General features: G+C 53.8%; 1 protein-coding gene across 1 annotated transcript in view; it reads right to left on the bottom strand.

Annotated features, from left to right (window-relative positions):
• Positions 1-18,335, bottom strand: part of Cspg4 (chondroitin sulfate proteoglycan 4) — a 35,122-nt gene extending 16,787 nt beyond the window's left edge. The window contains exon 1 of the mRNA XM_038324312.1: positions 18,248-18,335. Within this exon, the coding sequence (XP_038180240.1) occupies positions 18,248-18,335 (88 nt within the window). The remainder of the gene's footprint in view (positions 1-18,247) is intronic.
• Positions 18,336-18,695: the final 360 nt, after the last annotated feature.

Genomic DNA, 18,695 nt, shown 5'->3' with positions numbered 1-18,695 from the left:
TCTCCCGCCCACCACCACAGTTTCTTGTCCGTTCCTTCATGGTGATTATAATGTTGACTGCCTGCAGATATCTAGCACTGGGGAAAGACTACAGGAGGAGGAAAAGACTCATCCCAGTCAGGCCTCTCTGAGACTTCAGGGCCCAGTCAGGCTGATGACTCTGATAGAGATGATCTGGCATCAGCCACACAAGCGCTGGGCCCTGGCCAGCCTGAGCCAGCTGACATCCGCCTGAGAGAGCAGCATCAGCCACCGCAGGGGCCTGCGCCTGCCTTCTCCGCCTCAGGAAGGATGGCCAGGAAAGATAATGCTGTTCTTAGGGCCGAGCTGAACTCTCTCTGCGGCTCCTGGTACCGCGAGTTAGAAGGATAGAGTGAGTGCAAAGCCACCTGCCCAGGTGTGGTTGGCAGGCTCTGCAGACCCAGCACACCTTGTGCCAGGGAACGTCAGACCAAGGAATGGGCAGGCAGTAAGTGTTTGTGGGGGGTGCCATATCTGCTTGAGGGGAATGCAGCGGGCTAAACCAAGGGCAGCCACGGAACAGGGGGTGGGGCTCACAGCCCCCACCGGATGGAGCCACCATGCCGGTGGGCTGGAGTGGCTTGGAGCAGCTGCTGAGACTAAGCAGCAAACCTTCAGGGATTTTGTGAGCCAGGTGATGCTGCCCACTCAGAGAATATTTATATCCTGCAGAGGCAAACAAAGGAGATCTGGGCTGCTCACCACCCCCAAGGAAGAGGGCGCTCTCTCTGGTGAGAGCGATCTGGCCAAAACTCCCTCGCACAGAAGGTATATGTCCTAGGTCTTAGATGAAGCCAGGGCTGTGGGTCAGGCACCAAGGTACACGCTGGCCCTAACCATTGCACCTCTTGCCTCTGCTCTCTTCCCACAGGAGAAAGCAGCAGCCCATTTGGCTAAGTGGAAGGGTGGCAGGAAGCAGAGGTACTTTCCAGAGAGCTGGGGTCTGAATAAGCCCATTGAGGGCCTGAGCCCTGATGTTTCCTGTGTGGACAGGCACTCACACTGGCTGCCTTGTGTTGTTCGAGTGTGCAGGCCAGGCAAGCCCCCTTGTCCGAACAGAGGCCTCTGAAGCCAAGCTGGCTGGGGCTTTGGAAACTCTGACAGGACTACTGCTCACCTCCATATAGTGTTCCTCTTACTCCCTCTGATAGGCTGCATCCAGAATTGCTGTCATTAGGTAGGGGGCAGCTGGAGAGGGCTTTCAGATATAAAGAGGGTGCGGGATGAAGAAATAACAAACTAGAAGTCAATCTCAGAGGACTTCCTGGAGGGGGCGAGGGTGGCATCACCGAGGAAGGGGAATAAGTGCTCTCAGAGATTAGGATCAGTGAAAGGCTGGTAGGGATGCACAGATCCTTCTGCAGGGAGAGGGAAGGGGACGGTGGCATCTGCTCCCACACCCCCTACTGGTTCTAGATATCTTACAGGCAGAGAGAGGTAGTGGTGTGGGCTGAGGAGGGGAGGTTATTGTAGTGTGCTTAGGCCAAGCCCTCTGTGTGGGAGGGGCAAATGCCCCAGGCTCTGGGAGATGAACTGGAGAGGCAGGAAGGCTGCTTGCTGCCTGTGTGTGGGCTTAGGTCACAGGTGAGTGTCCAGGGCTACGCAGATGTGCGTGCATGTGCTTGAGTGTGTGGGTGGCTGCTGGGGCGTCTTTGGGGTTTGTCTAAGGCTATGTGTTTGTGTATACGCGTAAGGGCCCAGAGCTGCTAGGACAGAGGAGTGATTGTGCCCAACTCGTCCTGCCTCCCTTGCCTGCCAGCCATTACTTGGACAGGCCTGCTCCCTCAAAGAGGCCGTGTGTTCCTAGAGGGCTCCTGCCCCTCCCATCCCAGAGTTCTGCCGAAGGTGGAGAAGTCCTCGTGGCTTCCCACCCTTCCTCTCAAGAACAGGGAGCTGCTGTCTGGGCCCCAGGGTGGGGTGGCTCCATGCTTTTCCTGAGACTCAGGGTCAGGAGACAGAAAGAGCTCATGTCCTGCCATGATGGTCCCTCACAGATGGTCAGGGGCGGCTTTGGTCAGTCTTCAAGATAGCCACCCTTTGGCAGGCCCCGGATTGTGCTGGTTCCTCCTGGAAGCCTGGGGCAACTAAGTGTGTCCGTGGTTATTGGTCCCTGTCCCAGGGAGCACTTAGCGTTTAGTTTTGTCAGGGTAGGGTCACTATGTAGTGGACGTTATCCTTGAACTCTGCATCACCTTGGTAGGATTACAGGTGTGCACTATCATGCTACACCTGAATTGCTTCTTAGGATGCTCAGCCTTCAGCTGGTCAGTTGGCTCTGGGGACAAAGGGTCCCTATGTAGGGAGTACCTATGTGTTTTAGCTCTCCCTGCCTGGCTGGGAGCAAGGTTTTCAGTTTACATGACTTCCCTCGTCCTGGGGCACTGATGTAGACCCAGCTCCCATACTCCTCTGAACTCTGCAAGCCAATTGTCTTTCTTTCTATCTGACCTCTCAATGCCTCTGCCTATGACTTTCGGCCTTGCCACAGCCCACCTCAGGCCTCTGACCCTCCTGGTCTCTCTTCTCTCACCTTTATCCCTCATGCCCATCTTTCTGTAACTGGGAAGACAACTCCCTGTCCTAGGATGTACTGGAGAGTCAGGCCTCTGGCTACCCATCCTGGGCCCCCCACCCATGCAGAACAAATTCCACAATATCAAAGTTCTCTGTGGCACAGGCCATATTGGGGACACACTGGGGAAGCTATCAGACTTGGTCTCAGAAAGGTAAGCTTGAGGTCTCTGTTCAACCACTGTCTGAACCTCACCCCAGCACCACCCACAGAGCCCAAACCCTGGCAGTGAACCCCTGTGAGCTCCATGCTCACAGCCCCTCATAGCCTAGGGCAGCCAGGCGGGCCCCCACTGCTGGCTTGCGTCATGGGCAGCACCAGCATTCCTTGTTGTCTGCCATCGCCTGACTTTATAAGGGAGAAAATGGGAGCCCAGAGCTGTTAGGCAGGATGGCAGTAGGAGTGCCTGCTGCCCAGCTGAGTGCAGGGTGGGGGTGGGAGCCCTGGGTATGTGAACAGGGGGTGATGCCCAGTGCTGCTGCATGAGAGGTAGGTGAGAGAAACAGGGGACCAAGCTTCCCCCAAAACTCATTTGTTTATACACACGTGCATGTACTCACACACACACACACACACAGACATACACAGAGAGACAGGCAGACATACAGACACACTGAGACACACACATACAGACAGACACACAGACACGCACACACACAGACAGACACACACACAGATACACACAGACAGAAAGACAGACACACAGAGATGAAGACACAGACACACACACACACAGGCAGACACACACACAGAGAGACAGGCAGACACACACACAGACAGATACATACATAGATATACACACAGACAGACAGACACACACACACAGAGCACAGACACCCAGAGAGAGACAGATAGATACACACACAGACAGATACACACACATACAGACAGACAGGCACACAGATACACACAGACACACACAGAGACAGAAAGACAGACACAGAGACAAACACAGACAGACACAACACACACAGAGACACATACACACAGAGAGACACAGATACACACAGAGACACAGACATACAGACATACAGACACACACACAGAGCCTAATGCAGCAATTGGGATGGAAAAGAAGAGCCAATATGGGAGAGAGAAAGTCTGAGGAAAACACTGAAAATCAGACATAGTGCTCCTCCTCACGAAGACTGAACACAAGGAACATAGCCTAGAGTTAGGAAAGGAGATGGGGAAGCCAAGGGAGACAGCAAAGGCAGGATGCTGTGGGTCGCAATGAGGGTGCCCAGTGAGCGGGGAAGAGGATCCTGCCTCGGGGAAGCTGGACTCTACTCCAGCCTGTGGGGTTTGCCATCAGGGTAATAGTCCATCCTGGTTCCAGGTCTGAGAAGGCAGGGTGAGGTTGGGGTTTTCAAGGGAGTCTAGAGGTCTGTGGTCCAGACTCCTGGGAGGGCTGAGGCAGGGATGAAGGGCTCTCTGTCTACCGGTCATGGGGGTGGGGGACCCACCTGGGGTTCAATACAGCCTTTGTAAGAGCAATGGGCCCAATGCCCTGCTTGAGCCACGGCGGGCACTCTCTCTGAGGTCACCCAGCCCTCAGGCCAGCTTGCCTGCCTCCCCTTGTATCTCCAAGGACTCCCTCTCTTTCCTCCACCAGAGACTGGTGCCCTGGCTACTGGCTCTCCCTGCTCTGGGCTGGGGGAGCAAAGTGATAGAGAGGCAAATGCAGCTTATGGAGTCCCCACAGACTAGGGTGTGTGTGTGTACGCGCGCGTCGCACACCTGGACAGAGCATGTGTGTGAGAGTGAGGTCTGTGGGGGGGATAGACACCAGGTCCAAAGACTCATAGGACCAGGTTCTGGATCCTGGTTGACCAGGACTGAAGGATAATCTACCATACTGCCCGCTTCTTGGACCCCTTGGCAAGGGCAAATCTGCCTAGTGGGCCTAGCTTGGGGGGTTATCTACTCCCAAATCTGCTCCCCACCTCCCACCCCCATCAGCACATCTCACCCACTCTGAGGCCAAGCTACCACCTTGACCCTGGCCACCATCTTTCCTCACATCTGCTACTCTGAGGGTAAGGAGGAGGAGATGAAATGGAACAGATTCAGGTCAGACCAAAGGGGCGACAGCCTCCACAGGCATGACGTTGGGGTGAGCAGCCTCGTCGACACCTCCCCTTGCTATGGGCTCCCTGAAGACCACACATGGTCACTGTTCTTTAGCTAAGCCCGTCTGATTCTGGGCTTCCTAGCCACGTGAACAACAGTGGACTAGCTCAAAATCACGAGGGACAGGAATTTAGAACAGAAGTCATTCATTCTCCCTCTCAGGACAAGACCTCATCCCAGGGCAGCGCGGGACCACCAAGCACTGTCAGAGTCACAGGCAAATGACCTCCACCAATGAACACCAGAAGACTTCTACTGGGGTCAGCATGACCTACTTCCCTTTACCCCAAGAACTGTGTAGCCACAAGAATCACGCTTGACCTTCACTCTCTCACTGACTTTTTGGTTCCCTGAAAATCCAAAGAGACAAGAACAGAAGATAGTTTCCTCAGTTATTGCCTGAGCTCCACCTCTGGCCCTGGCCTCGGCTCCTGGTCCTCTAAACAACTACCACCAGTCAGCCATGCTGTGGGCCATAGACTAAGGATGATTTCCAAAGCAGAGGCTTACATGAGGGATGTGGGCTCCTGGACAGAAAGCAGGAAGGGGCTGGGCGATGCCCTGTGAGCTTTCTAGGGGCAGGGCTAGTGTCCTGGGCTTCCAGCCACACATCCCAGCCCGGGGGCCATGTGGGGCACTAGAGGAAGTAGGAGGGAAAATGAGAGGTTTTGATGGAACCAATAGCCCAGAGTCCACCAGGCTGGAGGCTGGGACTGGAGGAAGCCGGTCTCAAAGGAGTCTTTGTAGAGCTCCGCTGCTCCTCAGCCCCAGGCAAAGAGGGAGGAACCAGCGAGGGGGGGAGCAATTCCAAGAGGCTTTTCTCTGCCTTATAATTTTCCTCCTTGTTAGATGGGTGGATTTCTAGGCCCTCTCCCACATTCCCCATCCCTTGCTGGCCAGGCCCTTGGGGGTGTGTGAGATTCCCATCTCAGTGGGCTCAGGCTGGGATAAGGTTAATGGCATGCAAAAGAAAAAGAAGGGACTCCCTGGAGCCCTAGCAGGATCTCTCTGAGACACCTCCCATCTTACAAGTGGGGACACTGAGGCTTAGAGAGGACAATTCCCTGTGCAAGGGGTTCGCAGGGACAGAGGCCAGACTAGGGCTGAAGTCCCTGGGGGTGTGGTGCCAGATTTGGGTGATGTGGGTGCCAGCAGGGAGGTGTATGCACACAGAAGTGGTGGCTGCCATCGGAAGTGAAGCATCTGCACTGGCTGTGGTGGGAGGAGGGTGTGAGGCTTGGCATCTTGCCTGGGGAAGACACACTTTTTCCCTTCTTGTCCCCCTGAGGCTCCCTCTGTCAGGGTCGGGTGGAAGTGGGAGGAACGGAGGGCCGGAGGGAACGCATCTGCTTTGGCTGGCAGGGTGAGGCGGCCTGGCTTCTCCTGGAGCAGCTGTGGGTGGGCTCTGGGAGCTGCTGGGAGAGGGAGGGGCTGGCAAGAGGTGGCCCAGTCTTCTCAGAAGCCAGTGATTAAGTACCAGTCTTGCCCCCTGGGATCTTGGAGGTCAGGGAGAGTGGAGAGAAGGGGGTCTAGTAACTAGGCCTTGAGTATGTGTGGGGAGCTACTCTGAGAGTGTCTTTTGGGCCAAACCCTCTCACAGCAGAGCCCATACAGACATAGACCGCAGTGCCACAGCCACAGACCAGCCATGAGAATGGGGGTGTTGGGAAGGCTTCTCAGGGTTTGGAGATGGAAGGGGTGAGCTGGGATAGGAAACAATGACTGTGGGCCTGGGCAGTTCTGAAGTTAAATCTTGGTGGCATTTGTGTGTAGATCAGGTCATGTTCCTCGGAACAATCATGTCTAAGATCTAGGGAAGAAGAGGGAGAGACCTCCAGATAGATGCTTCTCATCAGGAGCTGGATTAGGGATCATCTGTCTCCTATAACACAGACAGACGCACAGGTGGACAGGCAGTGTATGTGTGCGTGTGCGATACTAAGCATGTGCTTTACCACTGAGAGGCAAGCCTGCATGCTAGAAGCTCTTCAGGGTAGGACCCAGGCTCATGTCCTCACGTAGGGCACCATGGACATGTAGACAGAGGAAGGACCATGGATATGTAGGTGGAGGGAGCACCATGAACATGTAGGTGGAGGGAGCACCACAGATATGTAGGTGGAGGGAGCACCATGGATTTGTAGGTGGAGGGAGAACCATGGATATGTAGGTGGAGGGGGCACCATAGACATGTAGATGGAGGGAGCACCATGGACATGTAGGTGGAGGGAGCACCATAGATATGTAGGTGGAGGGAGCACCATGGATTTGTAGGTGGAGGGAGCACCATGGATATGTAGGTGGAGGGAGCACCATAGACATGTAGATGGAGGGAGCACCATGGACATGTAGGTGGAGGAAGGACCAGTAGGCAGAGGAGTAGAGATCAAAAGGATGTGACATTTGGTCCTATTCAAGAATTTCATTAAAAAAAACTTTATTATTTATTTATTTTATGTGTATGAGTGTTTGCCTTCATGTATGTCTGGGCACTCATGCATGCAGTCCCTGTGAAGGCCAGAAGAGGGTGTCAAATTTCCTGGAACTGAAGTTATAGCCAGCTGTGAGCTGCCATTCAGGTGCTGGAAATCAAACTTATATCCTCTGGAAAAGCAGTCAGTGATCCTAACCTCTAAGCCATTTCCTTAGTCCTGGAAATTTCTTCCTTCCTTCCCGCCCTTCTTCTCTCCCTCCCTTCCCCCCCTCTCTTTTCTTTTTTTGGGATTTTTTGAGACAGGGTTTTTCTGTAGCTTTGGAGTCTGTCCTATCCTGGAACTAGCTCTTGTAGACCAGGCTGGCCTCGAACTCACAGAGATCCACCTGCCTCTGCCTACCGAGTGCTGGGATTAAAGGCGTGCGCCACCACAGCCCAGCCTGTCTTGGGAATTTCTATCAAGGAGATCTGTCTCAGATAGGCTGAGCAACAAACCATCACATTGGCCAGTGCCCACAGACTCGATGGCTAGAAGGTCGGGCCCAGAAACCACGGAGTCAAGGGCTAATCAGGCCATGCACAGAGCCCTGACGGAGGTCTCACATCTCCTGTGGCTGTTGGAGATGGGTCCCACTGGGTTTCCTGCCACCTATGGCTCCCAGGAGCTAAATCCTGCTCTTGTTACAATGTACCCCTTTTTTTTCTTTCAGTCTCAGGTATGGCCTCTTTTACTGAGCCCCAGGTCCACTACTAGTGACTCTGGACATCTGGGCCAGGAACCACCATGTCCATCCCCACTCATAGCAAACAAGGTCATGTTGCTCCAACCTGCATACTGGCCCCGTAAAGTTCCCACTTCCAGCCACTATAGACAGAAGTCTGAGTTCTCCGGGATGCACACATTCCTCCCTCCTCACAGCCAAGGGATACCCATTTTCCATGTATCCTGCCTCTAAATTCTCCCTCGAATTAAACTCCTTTCCCATTTTGCCATTCTACAAGGCAGATGGCCACCATCCCGTGCCCGCCTAAGTTAGCTTCCTGCCTTCCACTGCAAGTAGTAGCCACAGTTAAACTGATGTGGAAGGCCCTGAGTGACCTGTGCCTGTCCACAGCCTTCATCCTCATCTCCCTTGAGCTTAACCATGTGCCAGCCTTACGGGACCTCAGGTTTTCTGTCCAGATCTAGCAGACACGCAGAGCCTCTCTTGGATCCAGCTTTTTTCTTTCTCCCTGAAAACAGACCTCATGCCTCCCTCCCCTTGTCTTACAGCCAAGGCACTCTCCTTTCATTTGGGGCTCAAAGTCACTCAACTGTGGGGAGTCGTGTGCCCTCACTTCTCTTTGTTGACACTGTGAGTCTCAGGCACAAGGTCACTTGTGTGATGGAGGAGATGGCGGGAGGGTGTATAAAGAGTGGCCACATGCCCAGGTGGCCCAGGTGGCCCAGGTAGCACCTTGGAGACTGCCTTGGATATTCTCCACTGTGTCTCCCCTCCAACCTCCTTTTCAGCCCTGCTAACCACCTAAGGGGCCTAGACACAGTGACTGAGGAAGGGTGGGAGGCTGTTCCAGCCAGGGAGTGCTTTTCTGGCCATGGTGACCCAGTCTGACGCTTGTTTTTAAAGAAAATAGACTGTGAGCCCCTATTTATAGCTGGAGGCATAGCCACAGACAGAGGATAGGATTTGAAGTTGTGCAGGCCCTTGCTCCAGCAGAGCTCAAGGAGGGGCCATTCTCAGGCCCCCTCTCCATCCCCCAGGCTCTAAGGAAGTGTCTGTGGGATCCTGACATTCCCTGGGACAGGATGTAGTCTATGCTTTGGGCTAGGGGACAGGGCCTGGGTGAGGGAGATGGAAAATTTCTCTCGGGATTATTGGTCTCCAGGGCCCAGACTCCCATTTGGGAATGGGTGGATGTGGGTCTATTTTGTCTACTGAGAAGACAGAGGAGCATCTAGGGGGTGCCATCTTCAGAGGGAGCACTTCAGACTGTCATCCAAACTGGGTAGAGGATGACAGAAAGAAAGTGCTGGACCAGAGAGGGGAGAGGCAAAGATGCAGAGCTAGCAATGGGGAAGGAGGAGATGGAGAGAGAGGAACCACAGATATGGGAGAAATGGAGAGAGCCAGTCAGGAACAGGGATGGTCAAGATGGAGAAGCAAAGATGGGGTGGAAAGAGTCTGGGAGAGACAGCAGCAGCCCAGTGGTAGGCAGGAGCAACAGGGGAAGCCAAAGCGGGCATTTCTGCCTGCGATGAGTCTTCAGGCACAGTGTGGGACCTGAGCTGGAACCAAATAGGCCAGGGCAACAATGGGCATCTCTATGACCTTCACTCTAGAAGCCAGGCCTTCTCTTTCATCCCTAGACCCTGGGCTTGGGGACCCCTCTCTGGTTCTCTCGGTGTACAAGACTAGGTCTAGTGGAGGGGCAATAAAATGCTACAGGTAAGGCAGGTCCTGTGGGGTCAGCTGCACCTTAGGCTTACTAGGGAATGTGCTTCCCAGTCCTGAGAGGTTCCAACCAAAGCAGCAGGGACAGCCACCTGCTGCCAGTCACTATGCAGGCACTGTCATGCTGTCACGCTGTCACCATTGTGCTTATTAGGGGCTACGGGCTGGCTGCAGCTTGGGCATGTGTCACACAGCCATAGCCACAACCGGTGACTCAGACGGTTAAAAAAAGGAGCAGTCCCGAGCAGTGACTCAACTGGCTCTGGAGGGGCTGGGTGGGTCTGGCTGGGACAAAATGGGGTGGTCGGAGTTTATTTTTGGCAGGGTGGGGCCAAGCTAGGGGGTGGAAGATGGGAACCCGGGGGTGGAGGGAAGCTCTCATTCTGGGAGAGCCCCAGGGTCTGGGGCTAACTTTGGGAAGTGATTCTTAATGCTAGAGAACACTGGCTCATCAGTGCCCTGAAGCCCATCTTACTGTGTGGCCCAGGACAAGCAGCTAGCTAGAAGCTGAGCCCCCATCTCGTTCTTAAGAGCTTGGATTCAGAATTTTAGAGCTGACTTGGGAGATTAAAGTTCCCATGCAGAGGCATAGAGAGGGACAGGGGTATGTTGAAAGCCACACAGCAGGGTCAGAGATCTCAATCTGTCACATAGTAAACATAGGCTCAAGTCCCCTACCTCTCTCTCAGTTATCACTAATTGGAGAAAGAAACCTCCATCTCACTCACTATTTCTAGAAGGACTCAGCTGGGCTGCAGATGGGTGACCAGAAGCACACGGGCCCCAGATGCCTGGAGACAGAAACAGCCAGGGTAGGCGCCTGGATTCTATTAGCACATCCGGGGAGCTAGCCTGTCCTTTCCCAATACGCTATGAAATGAAGGAAGAGGTATCCACATAGTAGGATCTCAACCCAAGACTGAGGATTGGGTAGTCCTTCATCCCAAGGGTTCTTCTGGAGTCACAGTGCCGGACTTCACACCCTGTAGACCTCTCTGGAAATTAACTTCTCGCATGTCCTCTGGGGCTCACACATGGACATCACCAACATCCCAGAGATTTCTTTTCAACTTCTCTCAGCCTGTATTTCTGCCCGTTGCTATGTAGCTACCACTGCTGATTACAAGTGGTATTTGTTAGTAGCCCTATGGTACTCTGACATCAAGCTACTTTATGTCAAAGTCACTGGGCTCTTGTCAGAATTGGAGAGTGTATCAAGAAAAGCCCTATGGGGTTAGCAGAGGGCAAGAAAAAGACAGGCTTCTGGGTTCCCCTGCCCGTAAACAGTACTGGGGCCATTTTTTCCCTGCCCACTTACTTTCTCTGGGCCCAGGGTTTGAGTACCTTTGGACACTCACTTGGCATCCTCTGACTGAGTTTCAGCTGCATGCCAGCTTAGGGTGCCTTGTTCAGGGCTCTCAGCTAGTGGGAAGCGGGCTCTGGGGACCCAGGAGGGGCCTTCTGCTCCTGTAGGTGAGCAGGGCAGGACCTGAGCCCTCAAGTCTCCACTTTGTGAAGGGTCCTGGCCTGGGGGTGCGGTCAGTGGGCAGCAGTAGGCTGGCAGCCTTCGCAGGGTCCTTGCCTTGGAACCTTTCCTGAGCAGGAGCACCCCACAGCTGAACCACCCACCCCAGAAAGACAGGAGGAACCGAATGCCAGCAACCTCGGGCACAAGGGCTCACAGACCGTATATTCCAGGCCTCAGTCTGGCTTCGTTGTCTTTAACACATGTGAGAAGCAGGAATTATTCTTTCCTGTTTTATAAAGGACTAACTCGAGGCTCAGAGGGGGCCAAGCCAAGGTCACACAAGAGTGTTAGAGCTGGAATCTAAATCACTGTGCCTAGCCTCTTGCCTCCCCATAGAAGGTCCAGCCCAAGGCTGAGAGCAGGAAAGGTGGGGGTTGAGTAAAAATAAGAATAGAAAAGGAACTCATCCATAGCCCAGAGACTCCCCAAAATGGTGATTTGTTCTCCCTCTGCCAGGAGGGGGTGGGGAGGCAAGGCTGCCTTGCCCCAGCTGCAGCAGGGAGGAACTCTCCTCGTGGGAATCAGCATCCTGGGCCCATTGATATTTATAGCTGCCCCCTCCTGAAATGTGGGCGGGGAAGGGTTTGCTCTTAGGTGGGAACGGAAGTTGGTCTCCTCTCCCCAGTCTCCTCTGCTCCCCAGAGAGCAGATTGGCCTAGACTTAGCCAGAGGTCCTTCCTGGGCCAGGGTGTGTGTCCTGAATTGGGGGGCTTCCCCTAGGACTGCTGGCTTGGAGCCTGGACAATGCATTGTGTGTGTGTGTGTGTGTGTGTACATGTGGGCACACACATATTCACGGACACACACCCGCTGAGTGTCTAGCCCTGGGTCCGGAAGCAGAAGGATGGTGAAAGTAAGTTGCTTTATACAGGGCCCCAAGAGAAAAGCTTACTAGGCTATAGGTCTCAGAGCCATTAGTGGTAAAAAAGACTTTTTACCATAAGTGGTAAAAAGGGGCTGTGGTGATGAAGCTCGAAGGATTGGGGAAGGGAAATCCAGTTGCGGAGACCAGCTGGGGCAGATGTGGAAGGGTGCTGGGAATAGAAGATGCTAACTGGCTGGCTCAGTCAGATACTAGGACATGATTCACCTTGACCTTGGAGGCTGGTGCGCTGTAGGGAGGGAAGGGCACAGGGTAGCGATGGTGTGGTGGGGGTCTGCTGGCAGTGAGTCAATGAGGCTTTTGCCCACTTGAATGTTCAGGAATCCCATTTGATTGTAGGAGTAGCAGAGTGGGAATATAAGACAGGAGAAACCTCAGAGTCTGGGTGTAAGGAGGCTGTGTTCAGGGGCTCCTCCCTGCCTTCAGGCTTCCTGCTGAGCTGCCCGGAGAAGGACTCTACGGGAAAACCCACAATCAGCCTTGAGTGGGATTCTTTGAAGTAGCTTCACTCTGTCTCTCTCTCTTTCACTCTCTCCTCCTCCCCCTTTTCTCTCTGACATAGAATACTCTATTAAAACCGTATATTTTTGTTTTGTTTTTGACACAGGATCTCATGTAGACTCACTCTCCAGTCTAGAACGTTTAAGGATCTTAGACTCACTATTTAGCCAAGAATGACCTTGAACTCCCAGATCCTGCTTCTATCTCCAAGTCTTGGGATAACAGGTACATGCCATCACACTTAGTGTCTGTGATTCTGCTGGGGACTGAACCCAGGGCTTCACACATGCTAGACAAATTGCCAAAGAAGCTGCATCACTAGCCTGACATTATACCATCATCATCACCATCATCATCACCATCATCACCATCACCATCATCACCACCACCATCATCACCATCATCATCACCATCATCACCATCATCATCACCATCACCATCATCATCACCATCATCATCATCACCACCATCATCACCATCATCACCACCATCATCATCATCACCATCATCACCATCACCATCATCACCATCATCATCACCATCATCATCATCACCATCATCACCACCACCATCATCACCATCATCATCATCACCATCATCATCACCATCATCACCATCATCATCACCATCACCATCATCACCACCACCATCATCACCATCATCATCATCACCATCATCATCATCATCACCACCATCACCATCATCATCACCACCATCACCATCATCACCATCACCATCATCAATTTTGAGACAGGGTCTTGCTATGTAGCCTAGGCTGGCCATGAACTTTCAATCTTGCTTCTTCCTCTTGAGTACAGGGATTACAGTAATGTGTCATCACTCCTGGCAAAAAGGACATAAAACTCAACCTATAAACATTTGTTCAGGAAGCTGCGCCATGTGCACTGGGCCAGACAGGCATCCCATAATCCCAGAATCATATACCTCCAGGCGGGCTGCAGTGTGACCCCTGGGGGCACTTTGAGGCACATTCTGAAATCCCTGGTCAGCACAGTGACTTCCACAGCCCCCATTGGAACACCCCTGCACTCAGTTATGTGTTCGAGAGCCAGGAAGAAGGAGATGAGACATATGCTCCCACGGGGCTGCTGCTCCTGTGGGTGAGGCCATCGCCCACGCCAGGGAATAAGGACAAAGGGCAGGGAAGCCTGGCCCCCAGTCTACTAAGGAAACACTGTGTGACTCCAGAGCAAGCACCCTCTTGAGCCCTGCTGTGACCCACTTGGGGCTGGTCTAGAGTCAGTTTCTGCTGTTAGGTCTGTGGAGGCAGAGGGGGTGGGGACATACTGAAACATTTAAGTAAGCATGAGCCATGGCTGGCAGCCTGGCTAATGCATGCCAGAGTTGGCAGAGCGGGCTCCTCCACAGGCTTTGAGCCGGCAGGCGTGGGTAGGCACTGAGCAACAGGGACTGGTCAACAAGACAGGCACTGCTCTTGGCCAGGGCCACCCACGCTACCTTCAGAACATGGGCGATCCACACCACTAAGCCACCTTAACAGCAGCCCCAGGCTACAACCTATATCAGAGACAAAAGTGTGGCTTCCTTTGCCGCCCTAGCTGGGAGTAGGTGGAGGCTTTTAATGGAGGATTTGCTATGAGGTAGGAGGGCTTGGAAAGGTGGGAACAATTGCTGGCGGGACCTGCACTTCTCTAGGAGATATTTCTCTTCTTGTGGGGTGGGGGGCTGAGGTCACTAGTGGATACCTCTACCCTGCTGGCCTGACCTGGGACAGCCCACTATGTTGGGATGAACAAGAATGCCTTGAGTGATTGGGGGAGTCCTTACTTCTCTCTGAAGCCAGTTTCCTCCTCTATAAAATGCGATGATTTCCCTCCAGCACCCAACAGGGCTGGCTCTGGAAGAAAAATGATCAGGCTGAGTCATGAACTGGCTTTACCCTCTCCCTGTTAGGAGATTTGGGTTCTCCTGGGGGCCAGGAACCCAAATCTCCTAACACTTAACTATTGGTGCTGATCCAGTTAATGCCAAGATTCCTTGCAGATTCAGCAATGAAGGTAATATGGTGCATCCAGACCCACCTTGTCTGCACTTAGAGCAAGAGTTTTAACTCCGGAAGGCTTTGCAGAATTGACATAGGCTGGGGCAGAGGGCATGACGGAGGGGCTCTGGACATGGCCAGCACTTGTCGGGGAGTCAGTGAGACAGAGAACCAAAGAGGGAGCAGGCCCAAATCCTAGCATACAGGCCCCTAATTTATCTGCTCCTGGTCTTGGCCAGGAGGTGCAGCTCTGCCCTGCCCGCTCCTCATGTCCCCCAAGGCTCCACCCAAGCCCAGGTCTGTCTGGTAGAAGGCTGGGGAGGAGGCAGCAGCTACTCCTGCCCTTACTGCCTCTGTCAGGCTCAGTGAGAGCAGTCGGATACCACCATGGCCTGTGCTTGTGGGTCCTCATGTGCATGCCCCATCTGTGTGCACCAGTGAACAAGCAAGCATGGACGCCAGGGATATCCAAGTCCCCCTCCCCTACCCCATCCTGGGCAGCACGCCCAGTTCCCAGAGAGCCTATACACTTCCTGTGTGAGCTCCACACATGCCTGTTCCTTTCCCTGTGGCCCTCTCCCCTTCTGGTCCAAGAAACCAGCAGCCTGGCCCACCTGGCATGGCTCACCCTCCCCCATAACCCCCCCCGGTCAGGCACTGCTAAAAGGCTCTTCTTGTCCTGCCTGGGCATGCAGACACTGGGAGCGGGAGCTTAGTTATGTTTGGTTTTGGGGCAGCTTTTCTAGAGTCTGGGTGGGCTGGGTTAAGGCCCTGGCCTCTGCCCTGCCTCAGAGATCTGGGGCAGTGCGCACAGTGCAGACACAAAGTTCATCTGTCTCCACGCCACTTGTGCCCTGTAAATCACTCTCAGAGCCAACAGAATCCACTCTGACTCTCTTTCTAGTATCTGGGTCCCGGAGCACCACTGTCTTAAATGCCCCATCTCTTCAGATCCCCGTCCAGATAATACTGACTGCTTCCGCTATGTAGGTCCCACCTCAGTCTCTTAGATCCCAGGCGAGGCCAGGCCAGAGAAGAGGTATGGGAGTCAGTGTCCCCAGAGCTGTACTCTGACATACCCCAGGTGCTGAGTTAGAGTCAAGCCTTCCTGCACTGGAAAGCCATCTTCTTTCTCCCCAGCCTGTCCTTCCGACTTCACTTTCACCTAGCCAAGGGCCTCCCACAGAGCTCAGAAAAGTGGACTCCTTTTCTTCCCCTGGGCTTTTCTTGGGCATCGGGGGTTCGGCAAAGGCCTTAGACTTTGGCTTCCTCTCTGGGGGCTCATTTCTCCTGTCTGTACAGTTGAGATGTTGCCCCAGATGGTTGCCAAGAAAACTTGCCTCCCAGATCCCATGATCTGGACACTCTGCAATGCTGATAGGTGCAGGGAGCCACCCAAGTGTGCCTCTGCTGGGGCAGGGGAACTCAAGTACCTCCAGAGAGGTGGCATAGTGACACTTCTCAGGCAGAGCCCAGGATGGGGCTGGTCAATTTGACTCCATGGGTCATGAAAGCCAGGCAGCATGGGGTAGCTGGAGGCCCCACAACCAGAAATCAGCCTGGGGAAGAAGCATAGCCACTCCCTCCCCCGGACTCCTGATATTGGGCCGTGAGGTCAGCCCCCACGTATAAACCTCCTAGACATTGTTGCAGTTACAGAGTTGGATGTGCTATGCAGAAGCTCTGTCTGGCATAGGGGAGAATATCAACTATTTCATCCCTTCCCCCTGCTCAGATTCTTGCTGAATCCAGGATGGGTCTATTGTTAGGCATAGGCACCGGTCTGTTCCCTGATCCATACCTGCACCCTCTTCTCTTTACCATCAGTGCCTAGGCTGTGGGCTTCATTTTGCCATTTAAGGTTTCTGTGTCCCAGCCCAATGGCTCTTCCTGTCCCATGCTCAAAATATGCCTTCCAGTCAGGCTGGTCTTTCTATTTCAACACCCTGTTACACCCACCTCCCGCCCCTGTCCAGGCTGAGGACCGCAGACAGGATCGCAGACTCCCTTCCCACTCTCCAGGGCTCGACTCAAGAACGGCTGGCCCACCCATTTTGTGTCTGATTTCTTCCACACCTTGCATGTGAATCTTTCTCTAGACAATTAGAAACTGCTCTTTGAATTTTACTTCATTTTTCTATCTCCTGAATGAACACAATTATCTCCATTTCCCCCTTCCTCTTCCCCTTCTCTCTCACCTCTCTTCTTCCTTCTTCCCCTGCACTTTTTTATTTTTTGTTTATCTCTGAGGCAGGGTCTCACTCTACCTGAGACGGATCTGCAACTCATTCTGAAGCCCAGGCTGGCCTTGAACTCACAGTGCAATCCTTTAACTTCAGCCTCCCCAATGCTGGCATTGCAGGCACGCATTGCCACACCCTGGTTCAGCTTGCCCATCTCTGCACAGCCCTAGTGCCGTGTCTTATGTTGTCAGTGCTAAGATGGTATTTGGGAATTATTCTCAGTTGAAGTCCATGTAGGTAGGGGTTGCTGGGAACAACCTCTTGACTGGAAATTGGGGGCTGGATGAGCCAAACCCCCAGCTACCTCAGGTGTTCCCTTTTCACGTCTCTCAGCTCTGTTCACCACCAGGGTTGTGGAATTTTAGAAAGCGAAGTCTGTGAAGCAGAAATGGTGAGTCTGTATCTACCCATGAATCACGATAGTGCAGGGGGTCCCTCCCTGACTCATTCCCTTCTGGGTGCCTTGTGATCCCCTTCTTTAGAGCTGGTTTCCCCTGTCGGAGGAGAAGGGTGGGGCCTGGGTCCTTCTCTGCTCTTAGTTGCTCTTGGAAATGGTCCTGAAGGATGGAAGCTGCATCCCCATGATTCATGCATGGGGAGTAGTGACTGATGGGCCCCGAGGCTGCAGATCTCACGGCATCTCAACCCTCGTCTCCAGCAAAGGAAGAATGCTGTAATGCTAGGGTTCCTGGCTCTGTGACAGAGGCGGGATGCACTGGCACCTCTCAGAAAGTACACTTCCATTCAGTCTGCTGGTCAGGCACCACAGCTAGGGACAGGGGGTGTGGCACGGGGTGCCCCAGGGCTGAGAGCTGAAGGGTAGCAGTCTTGACTCTGGGACCTGAAGAGGGGGTGGATCTGTCTGTCACCAACCAGGTCCTTTCAGTGAGGAAAGACATAAGGGTGGGTGTAGGTAGAGGCAGAAGCCAGCCAGCCCTGGCATGAAAGGAGGGGTGCAGAACTGTGAAAGGGTCCAGATGCCAGGTACTGAGAGGAGGCCATGGCAGAGGTGTGCTGGGTATACACAGGGTGGGGCATTAAGTCTCCTCTTCACTTCTCACGGCGGCACAACACTCCCCATTTCTGGCTCAGGGTATCTGTGTTCAGGATGCCCACTTATTAATGCCACTGGGTGCTCTTTAAGTACCGCTACGGTCACCCCAAACCTGTCTGGCAAAGAGATTGGATAGCACTGAGGTGGCCTGAGTGACCCGGACAATTTGGGTGGGCAGAGCCACGCCCTTGGCAATCTGACTCCAGGGGCCCCTTTCCGAGGGTCAAGAAAGTCAGACAACCTGGGATAGCCAGAGTCCCGATAAACAGAGATCAAAGCTTTCCTCCCAGACCCTCAGCTTGGGGAAGAAGTAGGGCCCTTTGACTCTTGATCCTGGCCTGCGACTGCAGCCTCCACAAAGATCCCCTAGGCTGGGGGATAGGGTGTCAGCCCCTCACTCACCGGGAGACGCAGATCTAACCAACAGGGCCAAGGTAAGAGCCAGGGTCAGGGCTGGAGCTGACAGCGGGTGTCCCGGGCCGAGAAGCATCGCGGCGGGCTGGGTGTCTGGACTTGAAAGGCTAGGGAACAGAGCGTGCCGAGTCTGGACAGCAGCGAGTCTCCAGTCGTAAGTCAAGGGAGCAGGGCTCCTCGCGCGGGCTAGGACGCAAGGGCTGTCCGGTACTTAACTCCGGGGGCGGGGCAGGCGCCGACCCGCGCTTGCATTTCGGGCGGGGGTTCCCGGTGTCTGCTCCCACCCCCAACCTTCTTAAAGGGGCCGTTCTGGGCTCCTGCTCCCGGTCAGGGCTGAAGAACTTTTACCGCGAAGGCAGACTCATGCCCTGTTTTAAGGATTTGGGACAAAGTGTCTGAGACTTTAGACCCCCAGAACACTGTGGGCAGGATCGCT

This window comes from Arvicola amphibius, chromosome 3 (genome assembly GCF_903992535.2).
Source record: "Arvicola amphibius chromosome 3, mArvAmp1.2, whole genome shotgun sequence".
NCBI lineage: Eukaryota > Metazoa > Chordata > Mammalia > Rodentia > Cricetidae > Arvicola > Arvicola amphibius.
This window is presented reverse-complemented; position numbering and strand designations above follow the sequence as displayed.